This window comes from Populus euphratica, unplaced genomic scaffold (assembly GCF_000495115.2).
Source record: "Populus euphratica unplaced genomic scaffold, PopEup_1.0 scaffold262.1, whole genome shotgun sequence".
NCBI classification, from domain to species: domain Eukaryota; kingdom Viridiplantae; phylum Streptophyta; class Magnoliopsida; order Malpighiales; family Salicaceae; genus Populus; species Populus euphratica.
The window spans coordinates 99,520-127,076 of record NW_011500145.1 but is presented as its reverse complement, the minus strand read 5'-3'; the positions used below and the strand labels follow the sequence as shown (position 1 = coordinate 127,076).

Here is a 27,557-nt window from a genome sequence, read left to right as displayed (position 1 = left end):
TGTATTGAATGCTTATATGGTGCAGCGGTCTGAAAGTTTTTTAGGGTGATTTCTTTCTTTCATGTAAAGCTGCTACGTAAATGCGCGCAAACTCTGTAATTCGTAATATATCACATTTGACAGAAAAGAATTTTATTTCACCACCAAATAGTTATTGTTATTAGCTAATACTCCATTGTTTTCCTTTTACAACTTCAAAATCACGTTAAAGTCACCAGAACAACACATGTAATAACAAGAAGAAGAACATAATAGCCAACGCGAAAAACCAGCAGCCGGAGTCCCCATATTCTCTGTAAGGATCATCACCCCAGTCCAAAGCCTCTTTGCTGTACTTTTTTCTTGGAGTCAAATCATTTCCTTCTTGTTCGGCTAATCTGATATGAGATATTATGTGAGGAAAAACTTTCTCATGAGACTTCTCTCCAATCAATAAATCTGAATGCCCAAAACCGTCCACCACCGCCCTTTCATGTCTAAAACCAGGTTGGTGCAACTTCATGTACTTGTTAGCAAGATAAGAAGTCTCTGGGGTCACAAGGAGGCTCCGTCCTCCAGAAATATACAGCGTTGAGATTGCCATTCTCTCTGGATGGATCAAGAATGAGTTGTTACCATTACTGTCTACAATATATCCAGAGTTGCAGATTCTTCTGAGGTGAGGAAATGCTGACATGGGAAGCTTTGTTGCGCTTTCTGTAGTCAACCAGTGGTGCAGGGCGGGGCTTACATTTTCATGCCAGAATTCATTTCCAAATATTCCAGAGAGGACCTCACACTCCTTGCACGTGCATCTCTCATATCGTGGTAAACACCGAGCTATGAATTTCAAAAGCCTGTGTCCAGAGCTTCCCTTTGATTTTTCGAGAAGAGGTAGGATTTTATTCTTGCCTAGTATAGCCATTGATACCTGCAGATTGAGTTCGGTTATAAAAGAGTCTGAAAATCAAGAAGAAAAGACTAGCATGAACTCTTCTGAACCTTATAGAAATTGTTTAAATCCCAATTGGGTCAATTCAAGGTGTGGTTATTAGCATTGATGGTTCGTGGTAAAGATGATTTTTACATGAAGAAATTTACAAAATACAAGAATATAATTTTTTGACATATTGTGTTTAGGAAAAGACACTTTCCTTGTTGGAGCTGGACCTGAAGTTTTTTTTTTTTTAATGAAAAAAGGACTTTATTACTACTATAGATAGAATGTGTAGTGGCTAATTTATGTTTGCTTCCAATATTAATGATATGTGGTCACAACTAAAAGAATTACTGCCGTAGCCAAAATCTTTAGCTAAATTAATATGGTATTTTCTTATGAGTAATTTCTTAGATGTAATCTGATATTGGGTAATGGCTATAATTTCTTGTATTTGATAGCAAAATTTTGTGGAACAGGATTTACCAACAACGTTAAATTTTCTATACGTATATTTTTTTATTAGTGTTTTTGTTTTGGTTTTCCTGGGTTTTGCACAATAAACTTAGACTAGCATAGTAAAGATCAAGCATCTTAATTTGTTCAAATGCATATTCTAATGTTAGTTATTCATTTACTCACACTGTGAATAGTGAATTTCAACCAATACTATGTACAATCATATTAACATCTTGCAGCTAAAATGAAAGAAATCCCATAATCATAAGCGAGCAGAGTTGAAGAGCTTACTGGGACCAGGGGAAGCCACATTTTGATTGTGGCCAATGCCGTAAGCTTGAAGAACATTGAAGAATTGGTACAAGACAGAGAAGCTATATGGGTCGCAGAGACATGCCCTCCCATGAGAGCTATATGAATGGCCAAGCCTCCAACACAGTGTCCCATTACATGAATCTTTGTGCTGGGCCCGTGAACTTCAAGGATCTTACCAAATGCTGCAAACTTAAAGGTCAGAAAATGCTCAATGCTGAACGTAATGAACAAGTAAGAATCAACATTCGAGTAATGTTCATTTGCATTTTCCATACCAGCAGGGATGTCATATTTTCCAATATCTTCAATAGTAGCGTTGTTTGCAGGATTCAGAGGGTGCAATCTAGTCTGCAATAGCCAAACCTCATGCCCTTCTTCCAACAAAGTTCTGACTAAATCATGTGGTTCTGTTGGTAGCCAGTAACTCTCCATAGTATAACCATTGAGGAGGAGGATAGGATTTAGTACTTTTTCTCCGCTAAGCAACAAGGGATTTCTAGCATTTTTCCAGTGCCTGCTTCTAATGATATATCCATCCGCTGCATGATATTGAAGCCAGCATCATTATATATGGAGAAATTCAAGCTCAGAAAATGATATGTCCCATTCATTTGTTTTTATGACGAGTTAATAAATCATGAAAAAGCAACATAGTTCAAAGTGTTGACAGTTTAATCTTAATTGACACCCCCGTGAACCTATTTTGCTTTCTTAATTTTAAGACTTGTGATTTCTGAATACCTGTTCTTATATCATCGATAGTGCTGCTTGGATAACTCTCATCGCATGAGTCTGTTACGATGAAAGTCTTGCGAGTCACCCGTGGTATTTGTAAGATGTAAGTCCTTATGAGTGTCTGTAAAAGAAGATGTATGAATCTTCCTCTCCCGTTTCCTTTAAGGCTTATAAAACACTTCAGAAGCTCTATGAAGGAAACTCTAAGCTCTCCTTTCAAATTCAGCATGGTGCCTGTTGAGCCACTCTGAGCAACTTTATTTAATGTAACATGCAGTGTTGTTGTCTCCCTCCAACCGTACAATGCGAAGAGGTAAGGATTCATTATCTTCTTTCCTTCAAGTATGTATCTGCATTAAACTCATATAATAAAAAAAAGGAAAATGGAAAAAAAATGGCATTCTTTTGGGAACGAGTAAAGAAATTGTAACGTCATCACACCTGGAACCAGAAGCAGCTGCAAGGAGAAGTCGATAGTGCATATACTGCGTATAAGGAGTTCTGCCATCGACCACACACAAATCCATTTCCCCATCTATGACATGTAATTTGTCCTTTTCAATGGCACTGAACACTACATACCCACCAGCCTTTCCCCTCAGAAGAGGGTGAGGTTCTCCTATAAACCAGTTCCTTTTATCAAAGCTCTTAAGATTCTGTGACCGCATTTTCATTTTTAGATGAACTGTGCATGGCATGCCCCCCACATAGCCTCTCATGGTTTCTTTAATCAGAACAGCTGATTCATTGTCATTATTTAAATTTTTACCCGTGACAGAGAATTGATTCTGATCAACAGCTGCAACACTATTTCTAATTTTATTTTTGTACTCGAGAATGTCCTGCACGAGGAACCCGCTTGCATGTTCCGCGGCTGTTGCAATAGTAAGAGATGGGTTTATACCAACGGAACATGGGATTAGAGAAGCATCACAAACGTAGAGGCCTGCATGCACAGTATCAGGAGTTTTTGGGTCAAAAACCTGACCTTTGTGGTTGCATACCCCACCTGAAGAATCTGAAGATACATTGCAACCACCTAAAAGATGAACTGCTGTGCTTCTGTACCTAGACATGAAAAGGATTCCCCCGAGTTTTTTGGTCAGCTTTTGAAAAGCCATGATTTTTCGTGGAAGTAAAGGATCCTGGGGTGGATGAAAGCAGATTTTGTCCGTGTCTTTTTCTAACATGATTTTCCCATTACTTTCATCATAACCCATTGCATTGAGAATGATAGATTGGCTTAAGTTAAGACCTATAAAATGTTTCAGCCTATCGACAATCCCATGAAAGAACTGGTAACCAGTTGGCCAGGTATAAGTTGTAATCCCTTCAAACAACAGATACGGATAAGCTCTTGGAAGTATAGCACTCTGCAGTGAAAATTAAAATAGTAAGTGCTGGAGACTTGTACAGAAGAATATCAGCCACTCAAATGTTTATTTTTGTTTTCATTCAGTTATTTTAAGATTATACGCCTGTGTGCTTAAACATAAGGGCAGTCATTTAAGTCCATCTCAGCCATACCAATCACCTTTTTCACACAGACTGCCTTTTCTTAGGATGGACCCGTCAGCATCCAAGGTCATCAAAAGGAGCACTTGAGGTGATTATCAAGGAAAATGGGCACGTTAGACACCATCTCATCAGTGATCAACCTAAATTCCAGTTTGGTTTTAAAGAACATTGATTTCAAGTTGATTTTAACCATCCTGTGACTAGCATAAAACATTAATGGACACTTTAAAGTTTAACCAATTCCAGTGTTTGCGCATAAAGAAAGGTTTTAAACCTGGATTGTAAAACCCAATGAAGAAGTGTGAGATGAAGAGATAGATGGCCCTGGCCTATCTTGGAAAGGTGTCTCTGATAATTGCTTTCTGTTCAATCCATAACCATTCAGGGGTGCAGGGCTTCCAGCCAGCAACATAAGCGAGATTATTGCCATTACAACTGAATCCAGATCCGAGAGTATCTGGAAGCCTCAATCCTCTCATCTGTGACCGGAAAAGTATCTCAGTTGTGCCCAAAACTCCAGCTGGGGAAACAAGTTTTGAAATTTTTAAATATAACAACTAAAATTTATTGACTAAATCCAGAACTCTTACTGACTTTTTCCTACCTGACAGAATTACCCAATCGGATGTTATGTAGTCAATCTCATTTATGTAAACACGCCATCTTCTTTCTCTGCTAATTCCGCCTGGTTGGCAAATTCCATGGGGATTCTTGATCACATACTGAACTTGACATTTTGTCCTTATAGTGCATCCTGCCTGCAAAAAATAAATTCTGATGAACCACAGGATTTCCTAACACACCATATTGTTCTCAAACCTTGAAAATGTTATGGTGGTCTCAAGTTTTGAATCACATCTGCGCAATATTCAAGACAAAAAAAAAAACCCTACTGTCTAAATAACATTAGAAATAGTGGAAAACACGCCTGTATTGCTGAGATAAGATAGTTTTTATCGGTTGAATTTTTGGCATTGTAAGGACACCCAGCAAGACAATTTCCACAGGCAAAGCAGCTATTAATCTGCTCAAGCCTTGGTGGATTAGAAGGAGGTTCTTCAACATCAAAATTCACACTTAGCTTTACGGAGCTCTCAATATTTGCTTCAAACTCTGCTCCAGCTATTTCTCCCATGACTTTGGCTATAGGAAATTTGACTGAACTGCTTTGAATTCTCAGCATTGCTGCAGCAGAAGACTCACAAATATCCCAATCTCTTTCCCATTCCTTTGGCCATTTTAGATTCCTTCTAGCACGAATTGGTGTTGGCAGCATCACTCCAGCATTGACTAGGGAACCTCCACCAAGTCCACAAGCCACTGCTGCTAAAGAATCATTCTGTTCATATAACTAGAACATTGTAAAGTCAGTGATTGACTGAACTCGAAGAGAGATGGTAAAAAAAATGCTTTGATCGAGCTTTAGATTCCATGTGTTTAGAATACTCTCACTTCCTAATGGCTCGAAGGTTTTTTTTGTGCAGACATACGAAAAATATGTCGAATTTACATTGTTGTGTCATGTCCTTAGCACATGTGTCAAATGTTTTTTTATAATATTTTAGGTCATTATTACAGGTTCTTGTAACTATTGATATATCGTATGGCTTCAAATGCTAAGAGACCAAACCTAGATCTAGTTACTTTATTTTCGTTTTAAACATATAAAATGCACACAAAACAGTACAGGTGACCCAGAAAGAGAGAAGGACAAGAGAATGACCTGAAATAAAGCATCCTCTGGTCCAAATCTGATGCCTAAGTTCTGGTTCTGATACCTCACAGCTGACATAATCTTCCAGCTGTCAGTTGGGAAATCCTCTGCTTTCCATCTCCGGCCTTTCTCTAGCAGACAAACCTTTATTCCCGCCCTTGACATTCGACAAGCAGCAACAGAACCACCATATCCAGACCCCACAACAATAGCATCATAATCATCTCCTCTGTCTTCGGGCCTTAGTTCTATCTCTGCTTGTTTCTCCATTTTTTTTAATCCCAGAACAAGCAATCAAGGAGTAAATGGCAATATATATCTTACTGACCAGAGAAGAAAACAAGCGCGAAGAACAGTGGGAGAATTTCAGTTTTAGATTCAGGTAAATTTATATATACCACCACCGTTAAGTGATACATAATTTTATTCTCAAACGAAGGTTTTAACTTGATGCATGAGCTGGCGTGAAAGAGTTAATGTCAAGATTGCAGCCGAAAATTCAAAGAAGAAAGCATTCAAGACATTCAAAGTAGGCTGCTTCGGATATTCAAAGCACGTAGCTGCATGGATATAGACGAACAAGGCAGTGATGTAAGCGTATCGAAGAGCCTGATATTTTCAAAGTATTTATTTATTTTGAAATGTATTAAAATAATATGTTTTTTATTTTTCAAAACTTATTTTTAATTCAATACATCAAAATGATATAAAATATAAAAAAATTCATTTAAAACTATTTTAAAAAAAGACAACTGGGCCACAATATTAAATATCATTTTAATATTTAATCATGTAGAAAATTTGACCGACTTTTTTTATTATATAAAATAGCAAGATAGAGTTAAGTCAAAAAAAGATTTGTTTATATCAAATTAATAAAGATATTATAATTTTTTTACCAAACTATAGCATCAAACTTAGATTTTATTAGATAATTTCAGAGACTCAATCTTGTACGGCGCCAATCGATTGTAAACAGCTGAGTTTTGAATGACCTTCAAAATTAGTCTTCAATAATTGTTTGAGCAAATTTTGCTGCTTTTCCTAATTTTTTTTTTTATTTTCAATTTAATTTCAGAATTTATGTTGTATTTTCTTTTTTTATTTAGGTTTTTAATTCTCCTATTTTATAAAAATAGAATTTGAACTATTTAAATAGTTATTAACCTTTTAGAAAGGCAAACTTATTAAAAAAAAATTATTTAGTGATAAAACACGAGTTAAGAAATTTAAACATTGTTTCCATAAAGGGCCAATAGACGCTTCGAAGTTTCTTTGCGTGTCAATTTTGTAATTTAAACAAAGCGGGTTTGGCAGCCGTAGCTAGCGCCAGCATCTACACCGAGAAGAGTCAAACATAACTACCGTTTGGTACCAAGTCAACAACTTGTAATTATTTTATATAAATTTAAATAATACAAAAAAAATATAGCAATAATAAATAATCTAACATAAAAAAAACAAATAGCATCATAATCATCTCCTCTGTCTGCTGGCCTTCGTTCTATCTCTTCTTGTTTCTCCCATTTTTATTTTTGTCCCAGAATAAGCAGTCCAGGAGTGAATGGCAATATACTTAGAGTGCGAAATCATTTAAAAATAATTAAAAAAAAAAGATAAAATAGGTCTAAAATCATGTAAATTCAGTAAAATCAAGTGGAATCATTATTTAACTATCGATTTTATAATTTTAAAATAATTCTAAATTTTTATTTTTTATTTTTCTCAGTGCAAAAATGAATGAAGCATAACAAATAAAAAAATATATATATTATAAAACAAGACTTTGAAAATTCTTCTTATATAAGGTTATTTTTATAAATAAGAATAATAAACCATACTCTAAAGTCTGATGCACCAGATATCTATGCACTATAATTTATCATGCAATGGTATTGCAAGTACATATAAAATTGCTTATTGTTTGTGTATACAATGCATTGAAAATTATTTATTTATGATTTTAAGATCGAGTTTATGTATTTTTTACAACCATGCCCATACCTCACAGCTTGCATAATCTCCCAGCTGTCAGTTGGGAAATCCTAAGCTTTCCGTCTCCGGCTTTTCTCTAGCAGACGAACCTTTACTCCCACAGTTGACATTCGACAAGCAGTAACAGAACACTATCCAGACCCCACAACAATAGCATCGTGAACATCACCTTTCCAGGCCTTCGTTAATTCTATCTCTGCCTGTTTCTCCATTTTCTTTTCTTTTTAATCCCAGAATAAGCAATCCAGGAGTAAATAGTTACATAAACCTTAACTGAACAGAGAAGAAAACAAGTAAGAAGAACAGTGGGAGAATGTCAGTTTCAGATTCAGGTAAATTTACAGTTGAATACACCGCCGCCATGAAGTGGCATATAACTTCATTTCTAAACGAAGGTTTTAACGGCCAGACAGAATCATGTATAGAGACAAATGAGACAGGTTTATTGGGTGCGGTGGAATGTAGTCCCAGACCTACGACGAAGAGAGACAAGACAAAACATAACTAACTTCAAGTGCTCAAGTCAACTTGTAATGTTTTTTAGAGAACTTTGAATTAATATATCTTGTATTACACAATGAGTCCCAAAACAAAAACTTCTATCGATTCGGTTGGAACATTGTGTGCTTCGAAGACTTCTCAATTGGTATTAGATGGCATGAAAATGAATATATATATATATATATATTTCATTGTTTGGAACATGGAATACGAATAACCTGAATTGGTTTTAAAATACAAACACAATTCGCAATCCATGAAAGATTTATGGATACTGTAAAATTCAATTAATTAAGATGAAAATAACTATATCAGCAAGGTGATTAAGAGTATCTCAAGATTTGTAACTAATATGGAGCCATCCTTTTGCTAAGAAAATCCCTTCTAATTAACATTTTTTATTCTTGATTTATTAGTGTGATTTTCATACCGATCGACGACCTCCAAGAAAATACAAGCCGCACGGGTAACATAAAAATGTATTGGATAATAAATCTTCTTAAACATTATTACTGCCCTGATTAATTTTTCATATTCATCAATATATAAGTGGAACAACAAATAAAAGAATTAAAGCTAGAAAAAAAAAGAAGCTTTTAGAGAAGAAATTGAGAAGAGAAAGCAAAGAAGGAGAAGAAAGGGGATTAGAGATATGCAAAATCTATAATTTTTCATTAATCATCAAAATTGTCTCTCAAAATGACAAAAGAACATATAAATAGTAAATCCTAAAACATCCTGCTATTGGGCTTGGCCCATCAAATCAAACTGTTTAAAATAAATAATAAAATAACAATGAGCAGGCCCAAATGAACTAAATAAATAAAATAACAATGAAATGGGCCCAAAGGGGATTAGTCTCCCAACCAAAGTGTGACAGGTTGGGCCATCCTACGTCGTCTCCGTCCATATACTCGTATAGTTTGTGGTGTGGGTCTGGTATCCCCACCAACTCTCCCGGGGTTAGAGAAACTCGACCCCGTCGAGTGTAGTACTGGCCGACTCTGATAGTATTCCCAAAGATCTGGATCAAGCTGCTGCAAAGTATCTCTAGTAATCCAAGTGCAATCTGAGTCAGGTCGACCCACCCAACGAACTAGAAACCGTTGAACCTCACCATTCCTGTTAAAAACAACTTATTCATCCAGAATAACATCAATATTATCCTTTTGTGCTGATGTCAAGGTGAAAGGGATAGAGGTTTCAATAGGATCATCAGAAGGAGAGTTAAGTGGTATCTCAAATGGATCATCTGGAATAGAAAGTGGTTTGTGGTATACAACTAGGTCCTCAATATTAAATGTAGAGCTAATACCCAAATCATGTGGTAAATCAAGAACATAAGCATTTGGACCAACCCGTTGTAGCACTTTAAAAGGTCCGGCACTACGTGCATGTAATTTTCGATTAGCTCCCGAAGGAAACCGCTCGGGTCTAATCCGTATTATAACATAGTCTCCCACATTAAATTCATTATATTGTCTATGTAAATCAGCTTGAAGTTTATATTGCACATTACTTGCTTGAATCTGTTTAGTGATCTCAATATGCAAATCCTGAATTCTACGTGCAAAAGACTCGGCCGACTCAGACACTCTAGCATGAAGGGACATAGGAAGAAGGTCTAAAGGTTTCCTAGGTTTATAACCATGTACAACTTTGAAGGGACTCATGTCTATTAACCTATTGATAGAGTTATTATAGGCAAACTGGGCCGTAGGAAGAATCAGATCCCAATTCCGATTATGATCACTCACTAGACACCTCAAAAGATTGCCCAAACTCCTGTTAACCACCTTAGTTTGACCATCAATTTGGGGGTGGTAAGCAGTAAAAAACTTCAATTTGGTTCCCACCATACGCCAAAGGGTTTTCCAGAAATAACTTGTGAATCTAACATCCATATCCGAAACTATGGTTTGGGGAAGACCATACAATTTAACAATCTCATCAAAATAGAGTTTTGCAACTTTGGAAGCATCTGTGGTCTTAGTACAAGGAATAAAATGGGTCATCTTAGAGAAACGGTTGACAACCACAAAAATATAATCATGTTTCTTTGCAGTACGTGGAAGCCCAAGCACAAAATCCATGTTCACATCTTGCCAAGGGCAAGTAGGAACGGGCAGTGGGGTGTAAAGACCAGTATTTTGTTTTCTATGCTTAGCTAGTTGGCAAGTTCGACATTGACTTACCAATTTAGCGACATCTCTTTTCAAACTAGACCAAAAAAACTGGTGTTCCACTTCTTCGATGGTTTTATTCCTTCCAAAATATCTTGAGAAACCCCCAGCATGAATCTCCCATATCAAAAAATCACGCACGGATGTTTTCGGGATACAAAGCTTATTATCCCGAAATAAGTATCCATCTTGGAGGTGATAACCATTTATAACATGGTGATTCTCATCCTTCAATGTCAAGTATATTTCTCCAAATTCTAAGCAAGATTCATACTCCTCTTTAAGTCTCTCAAATCCTGTGACTTCAACACTCATTACAGATAACAGCGTTACCCGACGACTCAAAGCATCTGCAGCTTTATTCTTTATTCCAGATTTATGTTTCAAAATAAATGAGTATGCTTGCAAATATTCAACCCAATGACCATTCCTATGATTAAGCTTTTTTTAGGAGTTAAGATAGCGGAGGGCTTCATGGTCGGAGTAAAGAACAAACTCCTGTGGTAACAAGTAATGATGCCAATAACGCAAGGCCTGAACCACCGCATAAAACTCTTTATCATAAGTTGAGTACTTTTGTTTTGCCTCATTAAGTTTCTCACTAAAGTAGGCTACAGGGTGACGTTCCTGACTAAGTACTCCATCTATACCGACTCCCGAAGCATCACATTCTACTTCAAACACTTTAGTAAAATTAGGTAGTCGCGTTACTAAGGCCTCCATCATTTTCTTCTTAAGCTCCTCAAATGTCATATTAGCTCGTTTACTCCACCTAAACTCACCTTGTTTCAAACAATCTGTAATAGGCGATATGATGGTGCTGAATCCCTTAATAAAACGGTGATAGAAAGTCACAAGCCCATGAAAACTACGAACATGAATAGTCTTAAGTTCAGGCTAATTTACTATCGCTTGGACTTTCTAGGGGTCAGCAGAGACTCCTTTCCATGACACTATAAACCCTAAAAAGACCACTTGATCTATAAAGAAGGAACACTTTTTGACATTTGCAAACAAACTTGCCTTTCTTAGGGTGGTACAAACTTGAATAAGATGATCGAAATGCTCTTTTTTGGTTTTGCTATAAATAAGAATATCATCAAAGTATACCACCAAGAACTTTCCCATAAATAACCGAAACACTTGTGTCATTACTCTCATAAAAGTGCTTGATGCATTGGAAAGGCCAAAAGGCATGACTAGCTATTCATATAAACCATCCTTAATTTTAAATACTGTCTTCCACTCATCTCCCAGACGGATCCTAATCTGATGATATAATGTAGCCCTAGGGACAAAATCTATGGCGTGTTGAACATCACACATAGGGGGTAAAGCATTAGGTAGTTCAAAAGGGAAAACATCTAAAAATTATCTCAACACTTCTCTTACCTCTTCAGGTGGCTCCTCTAAAAAGTCTTCTACAATCTCTTTAGCCACTACAACAAACACAACAGACTCCTTACAAACCTCCTTATCAAACTCTTTAGGACTTATTATGTTAAGCCCTCCATCTTTCACTTTATTCTTCTTCTGACTATTATCATTAGACCTTGAGGGTAATCCAATAAGTTGGATTTTTTTACCTTGAAAAGTGAATGAACAAGAATTTGATCGTCCAAAGATTGTAATGTACAAATCATATAACCAAGGCCTACCCAAAATAACGTGTCCTACATCCATGGGAATGACATCACACCAAATTTCATCATGATAGTCAAAAATCTTAATGGGAAAAAGACATCTCTTTTTTACCGTTATAGATGTATCATTAACCCAAGATACATTATAGGGTTTAGGATGTGAAACAGACTTTAAGCCTAAGTAGGATACACTACTTGAGGAACTGCATTGATACAACTACCACTGTCTATGATGATCTTACACCTTTTATCTCCACATTTAATGTAAGTGTAAAAAAATAGCAGTCCTTCTTCAATCCTCAGTTCCTTTAGGTTGTGTTAAAGCACATCTAACCACACCTAACCTAGTAGTCTTGATTTGAGTGGATATAGAACTAACACATCCTAGCAAGTTAGACTCATCATCCTCATCATTTAGATCTTGAAAATCATCGGGATTGGGTTTATATACCTTATCATCACAATTATCTTCTTCATTCATATCCTCTTGCCCCTTGATGAACAAAGCCTTATTAGGGCAGCTAGAGGAGATATGACCAAAACCCTGACACTTAAAACATTGAATTCTTGAAGTTTTAGGTGCTTAATGAAAAATACCCTTACCTTTGTCTTCTCTAGGTATCTGGGAAATCAAAGGGTTGGGTTTACGAGGTGGGGCACCTAATATGGAGTTATTACTACCAGGTTGAGATCTAAAAGGGGCATTACGAGTGTCCTGGCATCTTATCCACTGGCTTTTTATGACCAAGTCATAATTTTGTACTAGGGTATAAGCTTCATCAAGGGTGGAAACACCCCTAAGCACAACCTCTCTTCTAAGGTCATCGTTTAAGCCTTTTCAAAATCTACTTAGGGTCATTACTTCATCCTCTCTAACTACACACCTCATCTTATACTCATCAAATTGTGCCACATATTCATTGGCAGACTTGCCTCATTGCCTCAAGTTATTCCACTAGTCTAAAAGATTTCCTCTATAAGAACGAGGCAAGTACTTTTCTTCTAACTTAGTCTTCATTTCAACCTAGTCAGTAATAGGGGGTTGACCTCTCCTAATCAAAGACTCTTCTACACTTTCCCAATAGAGCTGAGCGGTTTGACTAAGTTTCATCTTTGCAAATCTTACCCTTCTATTCTCAGATAGATTATACCAGCCAAAGAATTGATCCATGTCACGGATCCATCTATCAAAAATCTACGGGTCAAGTTGACCCTCAAAAGTTAGGGCTTCTATCTTGATATGCCTCATGACTCGCTCGTCAGGGTCATCATAATTGTGATGGCCCTAATTGCAGTTGTATTGATGGTTCCTAGGATGAACTAGTCTTTGACAGTAATCATTGGAACGCTCACTATCATAAGGGTCATCAAAGTCATTGTGACCTTGGTGATGATTATGGTGGCGGTTCCTACGAGGAACTGGTCTTTGAGGATTCCTATGGTTGTCACTAGAATGCTTGCTCTCACTAGACTGTCTTATTTGCAAAGTTTCTATAGACTCCATCCTTCCAGAAAGGTTGTTCATTTGATTGGACATGTTACTCATTTCTGTTCGTATAAGTTGTAATTGTTCTTGAATATCCCTAAGAACATTACTAGAGTTCGGTCCATGGTAGTTATGACTTCTAGATTGTGTACTAGATGACCACTACGTAAATGCATGTAAAAACTAATCCTGAGACTAAAATCACAAAATAACACTTTCAAGTAAAACGGAAAATAAAATTATAGCTAATAAATAAAAATAAAATAAAGAAAATATTTATTATTATTATTATTACTTCTTCTTTTTTTAATAATTTTTTTTATTATTATTATCTTGGAGACTATGTAATGACAGATTAAACCAGGAAAATGCGCATGCAAGCAATGTAAGTCCGCTAAATGCACACAAGTAATCCAAATACAATGTTTTAGTTTTCCCACTAATTTAACCAAGCTCCATAATTAATTAAGAGGATCGGATCTTCAATGCTAAACAAGCTCAAAATTAAGGTAATTTAATATAAAGGCGGGCTATGTAATTTAGATATGGGCAAGCACAAAAATATGATATTAATGCTAAATCTTGGTTAACAAGTATAAAAGCATACCAAAAATGATGATATTCAATGGGCAAAAGAATTTCTAACCAGGTGATGTGGCAATGAAGGATGACGTGGCAGAATCTGCTTACGTGGTTGATGACACAACTTTTGTCTCGCGTGGCGACATGTCGATGACGTGGCTGATGATGCAGATACTTATGATGACGTGGCAGGTTATGTGGCGTTGACGTGGTAGGGTTAATTATTTTGGGAGCCTCTGTTTCTGTCTTCCCTACCTCCTGTGGTCTGTTGCCGCTGCTGTCGGCGATGGTGCACGAAGCGGGGCTTTGTGATTTTGCTTGGAGCTGGCGATACGAGGTAAGAGGCAGCGGTGTTTGTGGTGTCGCTGTTGGACGGGGCCTGCTGATCCGGTGTCGCTGCTGAAGGTGAGGGCACTGTGGATGTTGGCGTTGCGGCTGGTGCTGCTACTGGAGGTGTGGCTGATGGCGCTAATGGGTTATAACACTAATTTGGAACCGAAAACACAGAGCTGTTGTGGCTACGGCACTACCGGGAGGGGCTTACTGGTGGTGCGAGGTGGTGGTTGGATGGCAGACTTGTCGATGGCGTGTCGAGCGGCCTATTGTAGGGGTGATGTGATCTGTCGTCGTGGATGTCATAGAGAGTTGTCGTGGGTTTCTTTGGTTGTTGTTGGGGACACCTGATCTGCCCTTTGGAGAAGGTGGCGTGTTGTGTGGCGGCGGCCACGGTATTGTGGACGGTCGCTGGCGCTGAAGAGGACGACATTGGCTGAGGCACTGTCTTTGCTGCTGTAAACCCAAATCGATGTTGGCTATGATGGGTGTTGTGGGTAGCGGCGTCCGGTTTGATGATGGAGATGATGAACAGTGAACATTGAACAGTAGATTCTTGTAATCAAAACAGTAGGGTTTTGAACAAGGATTTTTTTTTTCCAGATCAAACCAGATTTAGGGTTTAATATAAACATTATAGACCGTTTAAATGTAAGAACAATTAAAAGCCTTGTTCTGATACCAAATTTGACGCGGAATAACAAACAAAAGAGTTAAAGCTGGAAAAAGAAAGAAGCTTTTAGAGAAGAAGTTGAGAAGAGAAAGCAAAGAAGAAGAAGAAGAAAGGGGATTGGAGATATGCAAAATCTGTAATTTTTCATTAATCATCAAAATTGTCCCTCAAAATGACAAAAGAACATATAAATAGTAAATCATAAAACATCCTTCTATTGGGCTCGACCTATCAAATCAAACTGTTTAACATAAATAATAAAATAACAATGAGCAGGCCCAAATGAGCTAAATAAATAAAATAACAATTAAATGGACCCAAATGGGTTTAGTCTCTCAATCAAAGTGTGACAGACTGGGTCATCCTACACTGTTTCTGTCTATATACTCGTATAGTTTGTGGTGTAAGTCTGGTGTCTCCATCAATATGCTTGATGAATACCCTGATCCAACTGAACCAGATAAATCCAATCCCTTAATTTTTATTTTTATTTTTTGGTTGAATCCAATACCTTATTGTTATTTAGCTAAAACTCCATTCTTTTCGTCTTACATATTCAAAATCACATTAACATTACCAGACCAACACATGTAACAACAACAACAAGAAAATAACAGCCAACGCGAAAATCCACCAACCGAAGTCCCCGTATTCTCTGTAAGGATCATCACCCCAGTCCAAAGCCTCTTTGCTGTCCTTCTTTCTTGGAGTCAAATCATTTCCTTCTTGTTCGGCTAATCTGATATGATATATTATGTGAGGAAAAACTTTCTCATGAGACTTCTCTCCAATCAATAAATCTGAATGCCCAAAACCGTCCACCACCGCCCTTTCATGTCTAAAACCAGGTTGATGCAACTTCATGTACTTGTTAGCAAGATAAGAAGTCTCTGGGGTCACAAGGAGACTCCGTCCTCCAGAAATATATAGCGTTGAGATTGCCATTCTCTCTGGATGGATCAAGAATGAGTTGTTACCATTACTGTCTACAATACATCCAGAGTTGCAGATTCTTCTGAGGTGAGGAAATGCTGACATGGGAAGTTTTGTTGAGCTTTGCTTATTCAACCATTGGTGCATGGCGGGGCTTACATTTTCATGCCAGAATGTATTTCCAAATATTCCAGAGAAGACCTCACACTCCTTGCACGTGCATCTCTCATATCGTGGTAAATACAGAGCTATGTATTTCAAAAGCCTGTGTCCAGAACTTCCCTTTGATTTTCCCAAAAGAGGTAGGATTTTATTCTTGCCTAGTATAGCCATTGATATCTGCAGATTGAGTTTGGTTATAAAAGAGCCTGAACGTCAAGAAGAAAAGACTGGTATGAACTCATTTAAACCCTAAAGAAATTGTTTAAAGCCCTATTGGGTCAATTCAAGGTGTGGTTATTAGCATGACATACTTCCACGTCCTGGGAATCTTCAATTTTATATCCGACTCTTTAGTAACTTACTGAATAGTAAGCATAAGCTGCTTTGCCTATCCACTTAACACAAACAATTGAAGAATAGATTAAAGAAGCAATACCTATATAAATTTGGTTTTCATAAATGAAATTAAATTTATCAATGGTAAAAAAAAAGGAAGTAAGATTCACAATGCAATGGCTTAACCATGAAAGGATAGTGTTGAGTTATGGCTTAAATTGATGAACTTGTTAAGGTTATATTGATAGTTGTACTACAGTGTGGTATCCTAAACAAGAATAGAATGTGTTGACATATTCTGTCCAAGAAAAAATATTTTCGTTTGATGTGAAGAAGATCTATGTGTCGAGACAACTCATAACCCATTGATGAGTGTTGATGTGTTATTGCTACTCGTGATGAGGAGGATTTGGTTGTGATTTGTTAGCATCTCTTCCAAAGTTTTATGATGACTTGATGGTGATGATGTTATTAATTGAGAAAAGGATGATTAATATAAATGGACATCACTATTATGCTATTGAAGAGTGAGAAGTTTAGAAGCTTGATGGTGAGAATAAAGATAAAACTTGTGTAGAGAACTTTGATCATGGTGATAAGGAAATGTTACAAAGGAATAATTATTATAGAGGGAAGCCAAGATGAAGTTCAAAACCAAGAGCGGATTACAGTAATAAGGAGTGCTTTTACTGTCATAGAAAGGGCCACGTCCAATTTTATAATACGAGGTTGAAGAGGGATCTAGAAGAATTAATGAGGATGGAGAAGAAGAGTTGTGAGGAACATAGAGAAGTAGCTTCTTGTGAATAGTGAGCATAGAGAAGTAGCTTCTTGTGAATTAATGAGGGTGGGGAAGAAGAGTTTTCATATACATATATTTTTTATAAATGTTTCTGTTTTGGTTTTCCTGGGTTTTGTACAATAAACATAGACTAGAGTAGTAAAGATCAAGCATCTTGATTGGTTCGAATGGATATTCCAATGTTTGTTGTTCCTTCACTCACACTGTAAATAGTGAATTTCAACCAATGCTATGTACAATCATATTAACATCTTGCAGCTAAAATCAAAGAAATCCCATAACTATAAGCGAGCAGAGATGAAGAGCTTACTGGGACCAGGGGAAGCCACATTTTGATTGTGGCCAATGCTGTAAGCCTGAAGAACATTGAAGAATTGGTACAAGACAGAGAAGCTATATGGGTCGCAGAGACATGCCCTCCCATGAGAGCTATATGAATGGCCAAGCCTCCAACACAGTGTGCCACTACATGAATCTTTGTGCTGGGCCCGTGACCTTCAAGGATTTTACCAAATGCTGCAAACATACAGGTCAGCAAATGCTCAATGCTGAACGTAATGAACAAGTAAGAATCAACATTCGTGTAATGTTCATTTGCATTTTCCATACCAGCAGGGATGTCATATTTTCCAATATCTTCAATAGTAGCGTTGTTTGCAGGATTCAGAGGGTGCAATCTGGTCTGCAATAGCCAAACCTCATGCCCTTCTTCCAACAAAGTTCTGACTAAATCATGTGGTTCTGTTGGTAGCCAGTAACTCTCAGTAGAATAACCATTGAGAAGGAGGATAGGATTTAGTACTTTTTCTCTGCTAAGCAACAAGGGATTTCTAGCATTTTTCCAGTGCCTGCTTCTAATGATATAGCCATCCGCTGCATGATATTGAAGCCAACATCATTATATATGTAGGTATTAAAGCTCGGAAAATGATGTGTACAAGAGTCCAGTGGCCCGTTCAGTTGTTTTTATGACGAGTTAATAAATCATGAAAAAGCAACATAGTTCAAAGTGTTGACCGTTTAAACTTAATTGACACCCCCGTGATCCTATTTTGCTTTCTTAATTTTAAGACTTGTGATTTCTGAATACCTGTTCTTATATCATCGATAGTGCTGCTTGGATAACTCCTATCGCATGAATCTGTTACGATGAAGTTCTCGCGAGTCCATCGTGGTATTTGTAAGATGTAAGTCCTTATGAGTGTCTGTATAAGAAGATGTATGAATTTTCCTCTCCCGTTTCCTTTAAGGCTTATAAAGCACTTCAGAAGCTCTGTGAAGGAAACTCTAAGCTCTCCTTTCAAATTCAGCATGGTGTCTGTTGAGCGACTTGGAGCAACTTTATTAAATGTTACATACAGAGTTGTTGTGTCCCTCCAAGCGTACAATGCGAAGTGGCAAGGATTCATTATCTTCTTTCCCTCCAGTATATATCTGCATTAAATTATATTTCATGAGTTCAATATAATTAGAAAAAGGAAAAGAACTGACATTTTTGGGTAAGAGTAAATAAACAAAATCTAACTTAATCACACCTGGAACCAGAAGCAGCTGCAAGGAGAAGACGATAGCGCATATACTGCGTATAAGGAGTTCTGCAATCCACCGCACACAAATCCATTTCCCCATCTATGACATGTAATTTGTCCTTTTCAATGGCTCTGAACACTACATACCCACCAGCCTTTCCTCTCAGAAGAGGGTGAGGTTCTCCTATAAGCCAGTTCCGTTTATCAGAGCTCTGAACATTCTGTGACTGCATTTTCATTTTTAGATGAACTGTGCATGGCATGCCCCCCACATAGCCTCGCATGGTTTCTTTAATCAGAACAGTTGATCCATTGTCATTCTCTAAATTTTTACCCGTGACAGAAAGTTGATTCTGATCAACAGCTGCAACACTATTTCTAATTTTGTTTTTGTACTCGAGAATGTCCTGCACAAGGTACCTGCTTGCATGTTCAGCGGCTGTTGCAATAGTAAGAGATGGGTTTATGCCAACGGAACATGGGATCAGAGAAGCATCACAAACGTAGAGGCCTGCATGCACAGTAGCAGGAGTCTTTGGGTCAAAAACCTGACCTTTATGGTTGCATACCCCACCTGAAGAATCTGATGATGCATTACAACCACCTAAAAGATGAACTGCTGTGCTTCTGTACCTAGACATGAAAAGGATTCCCCCGAGTTTTTTGGTCAGCTTTTGAAAAGCCATGATTTTTCGTGGAAGTAAAGGATCCTGGGGTGGATGAAAGCAGATTTTGTCCGTGTCTTTTTCTAACATGATTTTCCCATTACTTTCATCATAACCCATTGCATTGAGAATGATAGATTGGCTTAAGTTAAGACCTATAAAATGTTTCAGCCTATCGACAATCCCATGAAAGAACTGGTAACCAGTTGGCCAGGTATAAGTTGTAATCCCTTCAAACAACAGATACGGATAAGCTCTTGGAAGTATAGCACTCTGCAGTGAAAATTAAAATGGTGAGTGCTGGAGACTCGTTTAGAAGAACATCAGCCACTCTAATGTTTATTTTTGTTTTCATTCAGTTATTTTAAGGTTATACGCCTGTGTGCTTAAACGTAAGGGCAATCATTTAAGTCCATCTCAGCCATACCAGTCACCTTGAGTCAAGGCTACTGCATGGATAGATAACAGTGCTGCATCTTTTTCACAGAGACTGAATATTCTTAGGATGGAACAGTCAGCATCCAAGGTTACTTGAGGTGATTATCAAGGAAAATGGGCATGTTAGACACCATCTCATCAGTGATCAACCTAAATTCCAGTTTGGTTTTAAAGAACATTGTTTTCATGTTGATTTTAACCATCCTGAGACTAGCATAAAACATTAATGGACACTTTAAAGTTTAAACCAATTCCAGTGTTTCCGCATAAAGAAAAGTTTTAAACCTGGATTGTAAAACCCAATGAAGAAGTGTATGATGAAGAGATAGATGGCCCTGGCCTATCTTGGAAAGGTGTCTCTGATAATTGCTTTCTGTTTAATCCATAACCATTCAGGGGTGCAGGGCTTCCAGCAACATAAGCGAGATTATTGCCATTACAACTGAATCCAGATCCGAGAGTGTCCGAAAGCCTCAATCCTCTCATCTGTGACCGGAAAAGTATCTCAGTTGTGCCCAGAACTCCAGCTGTGGAAAACAAGTTTTGAAATTGTTAAATATAACAACCAAAATATATTGACTAAATCCAAAACTCTTATTGACTTTTTCCTACCTGACAGAATTACCCAATCGGATGTTATGTAGTCGATCTCATTTATGTAAACACGCCATCTTCTTTTTCTGCTAATTCCGCCTGGTTGGCAAATTCCATCGGGATTCTTGATCACATACTGAACTTGACATTTTGTCCTTATAGTGCATCCTGCCTGCAAAAAATAAATTCTGATGAACGTATGTGCAATGCGCGTTGGACCACAGGATTTACTTACACCATACTGTTTATCATAAAATTATTTTCTAAATAATATTAGAAATAGTGGAAAACATGCCTGTATTGCTGAGATAAGATAGTTTTTATCGGTAGAATTTTTGGCGTTGTAAGGACACCCAGCAAGACAATTTCCACAGGCAAAGCAGTTATTAATCTGCCCAAGCTTTGGTGGATTAGAAGGAGGTTCTTCAACATCAAACTTCACACTTAGCTTTACGGAGCTCTCAATATTTTCTTCAAACTCTCCTTCAGCTATTTCTCCCATGACTTTTGCTATAGGAAATTTGACTGAACTGCTTTGAATTCTCAGCATTGCTGCCGCGGAAGATTCACAAATATCCCAATCTCTTTCCCATTCCTTTGGCCATTTTAGATTCCTTCTAGCACGAATTGGTGTTGGCAGCATCACTCCAGCATTGACTAGGGAACCTCCACCAAGTCCACAAGCCACTGCTGCTAAAGAATCATTCTGTTCATATAACTAGAACATTGTAAAGTCAGTGATTGACTGAACTCAAAGAGAGATGGTAAAAAAATGCTTTAATCGAGCTTTAGATTCCATGTGTTTAGAATACTCTTTCATTTCCTAATGGCTTGAAGGCGTTTTTTGTGCAGACATGCGAAAAATATGTCGAATTACATTGTTGTGTCATGTCCTTAGCATTTGTGTCAAATGTTTTTTATAATATTTTAGGTCATTATTATCAGTTCTTGTAACTATTAATATATCGTATGGCTTCAAATGCTAAGAGACCAAACCTAGATCTAGTTACTTATTTTCGTTTTAAGCAAATAAAATGCACGCAAAACAGTACAGGTGACCCTAAAAGAGAGGACAAGAGAATGACCTGAAATAAAGCATCCTCTGGTCCAAATCTGAGGCCTAAGTTCTGGTTCTCATACCTCACAGCTGACATAATCTTCCGGCTGTCAGTTGGGAAATCCTCTGCTTTCCATCTCCGGCCTTTCTCTAGCAGACAAACCTTTATTCCCGCCATTGACATGCGACAAGCAGCAACAGAACCACCATATCCGGACCCCACAACAATAGCATCATAATCATCTCCGCTGTCTTCAGGCCTTAGTTCTATCTCTGCTTGTTTCTCCATTTTTTATTTTATTTTTATCCCCAGAATAAGCAATCCAGGAGTAAATGGCAATATATATCTTACTGGCCAGAGAATAAAACTAGTAGATGGAAGTTTGGAGAATTTCAGTTTCAGATTCAGGTGAATTTATAGCTGAATATACCGCCTCCATGAAAGTGATATATAATTTTGTTCTCAAATAGTTCAAGGAGGGTTTTAACTTTATGCGTGAGCTGGCGTGAAAGAATCATATATTGAGACAAATGCGTGTGCACAAGAAACCTTGATTTATTCTCCGTGATGTTACATAGACATTCTTCATTAAAAATTCTGAAGAAAAACAACTGTTTTCTTCTGTAAATAAAAGACAGTAGTACGAACAAATAATCTAGGTTCCAAGGTTTCCAGCCACTATGTCGTCAATGCACTAGCACAAGCTCGTGCATTTTAATGCAAACAATGAGAAACTGAGACTATTCTTCTAGATAATAAAATTCTTACCGAATTCATGGTGAATAAACTATACATTGCACGAGGTCTGTCTGTCTGTCTGTCACCATAAACCCTTATAACATTGTTGTTGAAACAAAGAGAACCACGTGTTTCCCTTAGAGAACAAAACCTATAAGAATCTCTAGGTCAAGAAGCTATATAGTACACATAGGATCTTTTGTCAAAAACAATACTTAGTTTCATCACTGCACAAGAAAAAGTCCAAGCATGTGTCATACATTTACATCTCAAATAACAAACTAACTCAAACTGTAGCAATTTGAACCGATTTTTGGAGGGCCTGCAGAAGGCTCCTCATGATTCTGGGCTCACCAGGAGGTGATACATCTTTTAATGTTCCATTTCTTATTGCTCGGAAAATAGGACCTGAATCACTTGTAGCTGGGAAAACCAAGCAATCTATGTACACAAGGACCTCAGTCTTTCCATCTCCAACTGTTATGAAACCCAGCCTAGTTCCACCTGGTATTTTGTCTACCTGTTATATTAGATAACGTTAAGCTATTAAGAGAAACATTTTCTTGATCTTCATATTCTTTATCTAAGTACTGTACTGGTGACTAAAGAACCTTGTAAAAGCAAATTATATCCCACACGAATGCCAAGATTAGGAGCAAGACAATGAAATGAAAACATTTACATCATCCTAATCCAGTGAGCTTGATTATAGTAGTATAATCTAGACAGCAAGATTATCTTCACGTGGGATGCTGGCCAAGGTTGTTAGGAATAAGGTCACTTCGTGAGTCGTCTAGGCGGGTAAGGAGAAATTCTAAAAACTTTCCCCGCGTAGATCTGTCCAATGGATACATGCGGTATGCAAGTTCAGCACAATCGAATTGTCTTTTATCCAAACAAAACAAAGAACATTCCTAGTTGTCAGTTAACAATAAATTTCATAATCTGCCAAAGCCAGGCCCTATGCACTATATATAAGTTGAAATTGGTTGGAAAAAGCAATGGCAAATATATAGACCTCCGATCTTAATTCCATTGCTGATCTCTAACCTGTTCATTCTCGCCCTTCTAGAAATCCAAATGTGCTGGTGCATATGTCAACTTGTATCTTAGAAATGAAGAAATGAAGTAAAAAACTAATAACCACCTACCTTTAATGGCACAGGAAGCGGCAGATTCGCTCCTTGGCAAAGACTGTTAGCCCACTGGCATTTCAAACAGAGAGGGAATCATAAGAAGAAAAAAACACATTTATTACTCAATAAAATACATAAAATTCAACCACCATTTCACACCATTAAATTTCATCTTCTTTTATAGTTTTATTCGCTAACCAGATTTACGAAAATAGCTAAGGTGAAGTGGGCTAAAGTAAAGAGTAATGTATATTTAATTAACCTGGAAAAGCAAGGTCTCAAATCTCTGAAGATCAGTATTGCCAGGTAATTTCAAGGTCCCCAAAGACACACCATCTTCTCCGTCGTTATCAGCAGCTACGATGCCGTCATTTTCAGGGTTGGATTTAGGGACGGGTAATATATTCCGGTGGCTGTGAAGTTCGGGCAGCCTAGAGAAACGGGGTTTGCAGGCAGCAGAAGCAAGAGACGTTAGAGGAAGGAAAGGTGGAGGAGATGGGGAGGAGAGTAGTTGCAGATGGGAAGTGGCACAAGTAGGGAAGAGAATTAATGGTGTTATTGCAGAGGCCATTAGTAGTTAATGAAGAGGTGAGATAAATTAACAGAATGGAGATTGAAAAGAAGTTGGGATAATGGAGGGAAGGGAATTGGATAAGGGGACACGATACGATACAAGGAGTCTTGTGATGTTTTGAGGTAGGGAACGGCCCACTAGCCCTCTCTAAACTGATTTGTTAGCCTTGTATCTTTCTGTGGTTTTTTCTTCAACGGCTTTAATAAGTCACAGGTTACAACAGCAAAAGACTAATACTAGCAACAATTACATGTTTTTTCCTTTGAAAATTAGCAACAATTAGCCAATGGTAGTTCTACGCTAGGCTATCTGGGTTGGTAAGGGTGTTTTTTAGACTAACGATACAAAAATAAAAATTTATTATAGGTTTTGAATCATTCAAACTGAGAAATTATCAAGGTTTTCCACAATAGATATCGACAAATGTAGAGCGCACATACTTAAAAAAGACGGGTGAAAATATAGGAAAAAGGTGGGAGGATAGGGGCGAGCCAAACTCCCCTTGATAGATTGAACATCACGAACATGATCTCTCTTTTCAATGGTTCTTCAAACTCCCCTTGATATGCAGAGACGCGCGCACAGCGTTCGTAAAACAAATTGCTGGATCTGGAAGCGGAAGACACGAATTGATTTAAAGCCTTGCCTCCTCCTGCAGCGTAAATGACAATGCCTCTGATTTAGTCCCAAGCTCGGAAAATGCCTTTCCTAAGGCATCTTCTTCACAAGCTCCAAGAAGATTTGCTTCCTTCCAAAATGTGATAGAGATTGCCTCAATATTACAAGAACTGATTGCATCATAATGTGTCAAAAAGAAGTGATAACATGAAAGAGACTTATCATGGGTAACATGTAACACCAACATAAACCGCCATTACGTACCTCCATGTCGCTCCACGAGACGATATGCATACTTCTAAGCTTCAGCCAAGTGGTTTTCAAGCACAAAGATTTAATGTTTCAGCTCTTGACATTCAGGATTTGATGCTTAACCAGGCTTTTCCTTCCCAAGAACAACGTCACTCACTTTTGATTGCTCGCCCTGCAAAACATTTGGACCATGGTTGCTCAAGTGCGCTGTTCGAACAGCCTATTCTTGATTTCAGGTGGAATTCACTACTGTCTCGTGTGCTAAACTAATTAACCAACAGACAGTGAAGATGATTCTTGTTAAATATAGAGAATTAGATATGATCAGACCTGAAACCATTTGTTTTACAATATAGAGAAATTGTAAAACACCATCTTAAAGAACCACATCACAGAAGCAAGTGTCCAATGAACTAAAAAGCGGTCATCCAACTTCAGTGATCTGCTTTCGGAAAAGACGGATCTAATAAAGAATTCATAATAAGGAAAGAAGTCTTCAGAAGTTACATGACAGTGGTCAAGCACCAGAATATTAGTGCTGAATTTTACGTGTCAATCAGCAAAGGAAGACTCAAAACTCTCATAGCTTGAAGATCTGCATCTAATCAGCAGGGTTCTTCTTAAATATACCAGTGCCTTGAGGTCTTAATCTCTCCATTGTCTGAAAAACAGGTAAGAAAATAGTATTGAATTTAAAACTCACAATTAGACTCTTAGATATCAAATATGCAATAAAGAACGTGAATCACAAACAATTGCCAACATACATGTTCATTTTTTAATTGACAACTGCGTTAGATGAATCAATACAGTTGCTTATTCCTTATTAATAATTAGAAAGGAATTCATAGGTCCAAATCATGTAAGTAATTTATTGAAAATGAATGAATTGTCATCAATTATTTTTCTAAAAGCATCGTTAAAAAATTTGATGCAGTAGAGCTTACAAACACGGGTGGCTCTAAGCATTTGGGTGACAATCTAACATTATTAAATGAGGATTTGATTCAAACAGACTATATAAATTATCTAACATAATAACACGTGCTTTTATGGACCAATGGGACAAATCCATGCACTGAAAAGGCTTGATCACACCAGGTTAAGTTAGCATCTTACGACTGAAATATCACACGATTTAACTGTTAAATCAAGCTCAAACTTTTCTAAATGATTCTAGAGGCAGTTTTCATATAAAAAACATTGTGCTCCTATCCATACCATTGGATCTTCTAGAATCAAGTTTTCAGGTTCGCCTGTTTAGGCTAGTTTTGCTATTTTCCTAGGTTTATTTAAATTTCTTTTTTTTATAACAATTTTGTTTTTTTTCGCTTAATATTTTTAAACTTTAGTTTGTTTTCTAAAGAATGTCAGTTTTTTCTAACCTATTTAAAGATCTTGTAAACCTTTTAAAAAGACAATCAATATATATTTTATTTTTCAGGGAATAAAATTGTGAATTCAAGGTTCACATTTGTATCCATCTTCGCTCATTAAGCCTTTTGTGTCTATTCTTGCAATTCTTTAGTGTTCTCACTATTCTACTTAGCTTTTGCCAACATTAGTTAGTGTTAGAACCCGACAATCTCAGGTTTTATATTGCTTGATATGTATTGTAGTTTTATGGATAATTGTTTGCTTGTTATGCTCCACTAACAACCATAGTAGGAAGAGATGGTGGAGAAGGGTATGTTCAAGGGGAGGATGAAGAGGCTTCCTTTGAGAAGAGAAACGTTCCAGAGTTCACCATAGAGGACATGTAGAGATAAATCACATAATTTACTCATTGGCTAGAAGAGAAAAGGCAGCGGGAATAAACCAAGGAGAGTGACTATTGATCCTTGACAAGTATTGAAACCAAAGGGCACAATCAAATAAGGCAATCTTTATGATAAGAAAGAGGTCAGATTTGGAGATTTTAGGTTTCACATCTAAATCCTTAAGTTTGCTAGGACTTTACAAGCAGAAGAGTTCATAGATTGGTTAAATGAAGTGGAGAGAATATTTTAATATAAAGAGGTTCCTAAACATATATAAGTTAAATTAATTACAAACAAATTAAAAGGTCGAGTATCTTTCTATTGAGAATAGTTGAAGATAACATGGGAGAGGTAAGGAAGATAAAAAGAAAAAAAAAATAGCAATTGGGATAAGATGAAGAAGAAAACGAGGTAGTACTTCCTTTATTTTGATTATTCTAAAACTCTATACTAGAGGCTTTAGACGCTAAATCAATGCATAAGTTTGTAAATAATTGTATTGATAATTTCTACTAGTTAGCAATTCAAAATGAAATGACATGGTAGAAACAAAAATAATAGTTAAAAGTAATGTAAGATATGTTTGAGATTATGATAACAATGGCGTATTTTTTATTTAAAAATGTTGTAAAATAAAGTTTTTTTATTTTTAAAAAATTATTTTTAATATCAGTATATTAAAATAATTCAAAAATATAAAAATATATATTTTAAACAAGAAAAAAGATTAAATTTAAAAAAAAATGCAATTTGCGTTGTATTCCTAAAAACTTTCTTAGTAGTATGAGACTGGCTATACAAGAGTATTGTGCCTTCATTCTTTAGGGACCGTTTCTAAGGCTTATAAAAGTGCCTTGACAATAGAGAAGTCGCAAGCTGCTGGGAATGTTAATAGAAATTTTCTAGCAA

At 37.0% G+C, this 27,557-nt stretch overlaps 3 protein-coding genes across 4 annotated transcripts; all 3 read right to left on the bottom strand.

Annotated features, from left to right (window-relative positions):
* Window positions 1-142: 142 nt before the first annotated feature.
* On the bottom strand, window positions 143-21,912 carry LOC105110751 (uncharacterized). 2 transcript variants are annotated; one of them, XM_011005905.1, is made up of 11 exons: window positions 21,598-21,912; window positions 20,808-21,230; window positions 20,531-20,684; window positions 20,204-20,445; window positions 18,822-19,753; window positions 18,377-18,720; window positions 18,089-18,159; window positions 2,432-2,546; window positions 1,966-2,229; window positions 1,667-1,872; window positions 143-910 (listed from the first exon to the last, which is right to left on the bottom strand). In XM_011005905.1, the coding sequence occupies exons 1-11, from the start codon at window positions 21,856-21,858 to the stop codon at window positions 212-214; spliced, it is 3,711 nt and encodes a 1,236-aa protein (XP_011004207.1). In that variant the 5' UTR covers window positions 21,859-21,912; the 3' UTR covers window positions 143-211. The 2 variants fall into 2 exon arrangements, with proteins under 2 accessions (XP_011004207.1, XP_011004208.1); XM_011005906.1 differs by lacking the exons at window positions 143-910; window positions 1,667-1,872; window positions 1,966-2,229; window positions 2,432-2,546 and adding exons at window positions 15,232-16,325; window positions 17,597-17,802 and having other exon boundaries at window positions 17,896-18,159.
* Window positions 3,718-6,109, bottom strand: LOC105110750 (long-chain-alcohol oxidase FAO1-like). Its single transcript, XM_011005904.1, has 5 exons — window positions 5,667-6,109; window positions 4,872-5,294; window positions 4,548-4,701; window positions 4,218-4,463; window positions 3,718-3,798 (listed from the first exon to the last, which is right to left on the bottom strand). The coding sequence occupies exons 1-4, from the start codon at window positions 5,925-5,927 to the stop codon at window positions 4,273-4,275; spliced, it is 1,029 nt and encodes a 342-aa protein (XP_011004206.1). The 5' UTR covers window positions 5,928-6,109; the 3' UTR covers window positions 3,718-3,798; window positions 4,218-4,272.
* Window positions 21,913-22,311: 399 nt separating the features above from the next.
* On the bottom strand, window positions 22,312-24,181 carry LOC105110752 (uncharacterized). Its single transcript, XM_011005907.1, has 3 exons — window positions 23,707-24,181; window positions 23,460-23,513; window positions 22,312-22,828 (listed from the first exon to the last, which is right to left on the bottom strand). Exons 1-3 carry the CDS (start codon window positions 24,013-24,015, stop codon window positions 22,595-22,597), a joined length of 597 nt encoding a protein of 198 aa, XP_011004209.1. The 5' UTR covers window positions 24,016-24,181; the 3' UTR covers window positions 22,312-22,594.
* Window positions 24,182-27,557: the final 3,376 nt, after the last annotated feature.

Coding starts and splice junctions, on each gene's coding strand:
- LOC105110750 (XM_011005904.1), bottom strand. CDS start 5,927: ATGGAGAAACAAGCAGAGATAGAACTAAGGCCCGAAGACAGAGGAGAT. Junction 4,702..4,871: donor ATCTTATCTCAGCAATACAG/GCGTGTTTTCCA, acceptor TATTTTTTGCAG/GCAGGATGCACTATAAGGAC. Junction 4,464..4,547: donor CGATTGGGTAATTCTGTCAG/GTAGGAAAAAGT, acceptor TTGTTTCCCCAG/CTGGAGTTTTGGGCACAACT.
- LOC105110751 (XM_011005905.1), bottom strand. CDS start 21,858: ATGGAGAAACAAGCAGAGATAGAACTAAGGCCTGAAGACAGCGGAGAT. Junction 19,754..20,203: donor CATTGGGTTTTACAATCCAG/GTTTAAAACTTT, acceptor TTTTCACTGCAG/AGTGCTATACTTCCAAGAGC. Junction 18,160..18,376: donor TATCGATGATATAAGAACAG/GTATTCAGAAAT, acceptor AATATCATGCAG/CGGATGGCTATATCATTAGA.
- LOC105110752 (XM_011005907.1), bottom strand. CDS start 24,015: ATGGCCTCTGCAATAACACCATTAATTCTCTTCCCTACTTGTGCCACT. Junction 23,514..23,706: donor TTGAGACCTTGCTTTTCCAG/GTTAATTAAATA, acceptor TTGAAATGCCAG/TGGGCTAACAGTCTTTGCCA. Junction 22,829..23,459: donor CGCTTCCTGTGCCATTAAAG/GTAGGTGGTTAT, acceptor CTAATATAACAG/GTAGACAAAATACCAGGTGG.